This window comes from Empidonax traillii, unplaced genomic scaffold (assembly GCF_003031625.1).
Source record: "Empidonax traillii isolate 1590-97213 ecotype Southwest subspecies unplaced genomic scaffold, ASM303162v1 scaffold592:size536848, whole genome shotgun sequence".
Lineage (NCBI taxonomy): Eukaryota > Metazoa > Chordata > Aves > Passeriformes > Tyrannidae > Empidonax > Empidonax traillii.
In genome coordinates, this window is record NW_020955785.1 from 134,130 (window position 1) to 137,299 (window position 3,170).

Sequence of the window (3,170 nt, forward strand, 5' to 3'; positions counted from 1 at the left end):
GCAAAAAAAGTCTGCATGTCACATGGAATTCCTTGTAACTCGTAAATAACCTAGGAAAACATCAGAAACAGATATCTACTGGAAAAGATTAATTTCCTCCGTATTCAGTGACACCAGCTGTTTGCAAAATCCTATTTGAGGAAAGTAGGACAGTCTGCAAAAACCATGAAGAAAACCACTAACATTTACGTATCTATCAACTCATTTTTAGCATGCTTAAAGCACCTTCAGTATAAAGAAATATTCATGCTTTTGATTGATATGACAGAGTCTGTTGGAACAAATAGGCAAACTTATTGCAGAGGTGTCAGGTAGAAATAATTCTATTATCTGCAAATACATTTGCTTTAAAAAGCCCTTATGTATTTACATTCCAATAATTTTTCAGGTGACTTTTTGATGTTATGTTTTTACAGCTTCTCTTTTTTTTATTTCCAATGTTCCACCTACTATTTTGGAACTTTGTAAGATTATTAGAATGCCATGACTGGCTCAGATAAGACCTCTGCAAAAACCATTGCTTGATGATTTTCTTATTATGTGACTAAGAATGTTTATAGAAAAAAAATAAATGAATTAAACATTACTTCTGAGATTTGATCCTAGGGAAAGTAATGTAAGAATGACCCTGTACTTTCCAATCCTTAGCAAGGGGATACCCAGCCTGGTCAGACACCAGGAAAAAAGCAGGAGAGGAGGAATCTCCAAGGCAGGATTAGGATTTGGATTCTTCTAAATCTGAATCTCATCTCAAGTTTTGTAGGTCTGGAAAAAAATAAACTTGCTTTCCTAGCTCATTTCCATGAAATGTTTAATACATAATGGGATGCAGGAGATGGAAAGGAACCGGATCTAATGTGCCTCTCAGATCAGGCATTTAACCTATGGTAACATCTTTTGGTAACATCACTGAGCAGCAGTAAATTATGGCCCTGATTCCTGTATCATTTGCCACACTTACTTGCCTACAGCTGCACGGAGCTTTTTCTTATCAGTAGGTGATTTCTAAGCTCAAAGATAAAAGAAGGTTTTTAAAGGGCAGAGCCTGAGCAAGTATGTTGCAATTTTTGTAATGAACATGAACTCACTGCTATCTACTGAGCATGTTATTGACCCTCCAAGAGCCACCAGCACTAAGAATAGAAAACTTTCAACCTGTCCTCCTGTCATACAGAGCTGTAAAGTTCAGAGCTGCTTTATGAGAGAAAAACTCAGAATGCCTGGTCAGTATTTTTACTTGTTGGCTCTTGCTGTTTCCAGGCTGGGGGTTCAGTATGGGAACCAAGTACCACTTCCACAGCTGGAGAGTCTTTGTACTCGTGTGCTCTCTGCCCTGTATCGCCTCCCTGGTGGCACTGAAATTCATGCCTGAAAGCCCACGTTTTTTGCTGGAGGTAAGATGATTCATCTGAATGTTGCAGTCGGATATCAGCAGAGGACAGTAGGTCCCTAATGTGTCACTGTCTGTCTTCCTTTGTCCCATCAAACACACAGAGCACAAGCTCAGAGGCAGAGCCACTCCTGCATGTCTGCACTAGCTCCACAGACTGCTTAAACCCCGAAGATTATAGACTATGGGGTCAATCACTGATGGTTAGTGTATCACTGATGGATGGAGTTCAGAAAGAAGGTGGCGAGGACCGGGAATTTTATAAGTCCAACAAAGGCACTTTGAAAACATCTCACAGAATTTGGGCATGGAACTACAGAAACCTGGTGGAAGAGCAAAGGAAGGAGCACATTTTTCTGAGTAAAATACATAAACCTCAGAAATCTTAAGCAAGTTATTCTGTATTCCAAATTCACAGATGTGAAATGTAGCAATATCTAGTTCAACTTAACCCTGCAAGCCTTTAGCAGAGTTGGGGTAAGAGTCCAAGTCTCCTCATCCATCTCCTCTTTCATCTGGTTTTAAAGCTCTATTTCTGATCCCTTTTCTGCCTCAGGCAGTTTTAGGACAACTCCTTTCTCCAGCACAGAGATGCTGCACTTTGTGAATACCAGCCCTGCTTTCAGCACTTCACATTTAATGCAGCCAGTGCTGTCTGTGTGCCTCTCCACTGTGCTGGACCTCTAGAATTGGTTTCTCTCTGTGCTTTGATATGCTAAAGAGCTGGTATCTCCAACATTTGTTTTCCTTTTCTTTGCTGTTTTCAGATTGGTAAACATGATGAAGCCTGGATGATCCTCAAGCAAGTTCATGACACCAACATGAGGGCCAAAGGCGAGCCAGAGAGGGTGTTTACGGTGAGTTTAACAAAGCCATCAGTGTATGAAAAGAAAGGATGGACATAACCTTCTTTGGTGCAGCACTGCACCACTTTATTCCTCCTTGGGGCTTTTTCAATGTAATCTCCCCCAGTAATCAGAAAAGGGACTCTGAGGTATATCATGTACATGTAAACTTAGATGCCAGTCTGTTTTTTAAAGTATTAGTCAAGTCTGGGAATTGCAGTGAGTGCTCACCGTTCCTGCTGTTCCCTCTATATAATATAGACCAGTGATTTTCCAATTGCACATATGCTAATTGGTCTCCTCTAAGAGACTGAAACAAAATAAGAGAGATATTAGTCACGTGGGAGACTTGAGTCACTCCTTTCTCCATTCTGGCTTCTAATCAAACTCTGATTAAACTTCATGTACTGTCGTGGTTTTGCTTTGGGTCAATTTTGCCTTCCACCCCCCACACAATTACTACTAGTTGAGAGAAGGTATTTGCAGACAAAAGAGAGACAGGACTCGGGGGAACAGTATAAACATTTATTACTAGTAAAATAAAAACTACTAATAAGTTAAAAACTAAAGAACTATATTTACAGCAATAAAGAACTATATCTATAACAATTTTTACTCAAGTTGAGATGCTATATATACACAGAAATACTTCTTCCCTTTTTATACTAGTCCAAGGAGAAGAAGTAGTCTCATTCTGTATCTTTGGAGTTTCAGTTTTCTCCTTCTACTAGCAGATTCTCAGCAGCAGCACACTTTCATTGCAGTTGGAATTTCTTCTCTCTCCCTCTCGTTCTGTGTTAGCTTCCAGGGCTGGGCTTACCCCCCTCCTGGGCTAAGACTGAAGGCTGGAGATTACTCAGGTCCTGAAGGGTTTTTCTTCCATAGGCTTGCAAGGGGACACTTGCTTACTATGGATCTTCTTCCACAGGGTTACA

At 40.3% G+C, this 3,170-nt stretch overlaps 1 protein-coding gene across 1 annotated transcript in view; it reads left to right on the plus strand.

Moving 5' to 3' along the window:
* Positions 1–3,170, plus strand: part of SV2B (synaptic vesicle glycoprotein 2B) — a 69,843-nt gene that overhangs the window by 47,685 nt on the left and 18,988 nt on the right. The window contains exons 5-6 of the mRNA XM_027898342.1: positions 1,261–1,394; positions 2,158–2,247. Of these exons, the coding sequence (XP_027754143.1) occupies positions 1,261–1,394; positions 2,158–2,247 (224 nt within the window). The remainder of the gene's footprint in view (positions 1–1,260; positions 1,395–2,157; positions 2,248–3,170) is intronic.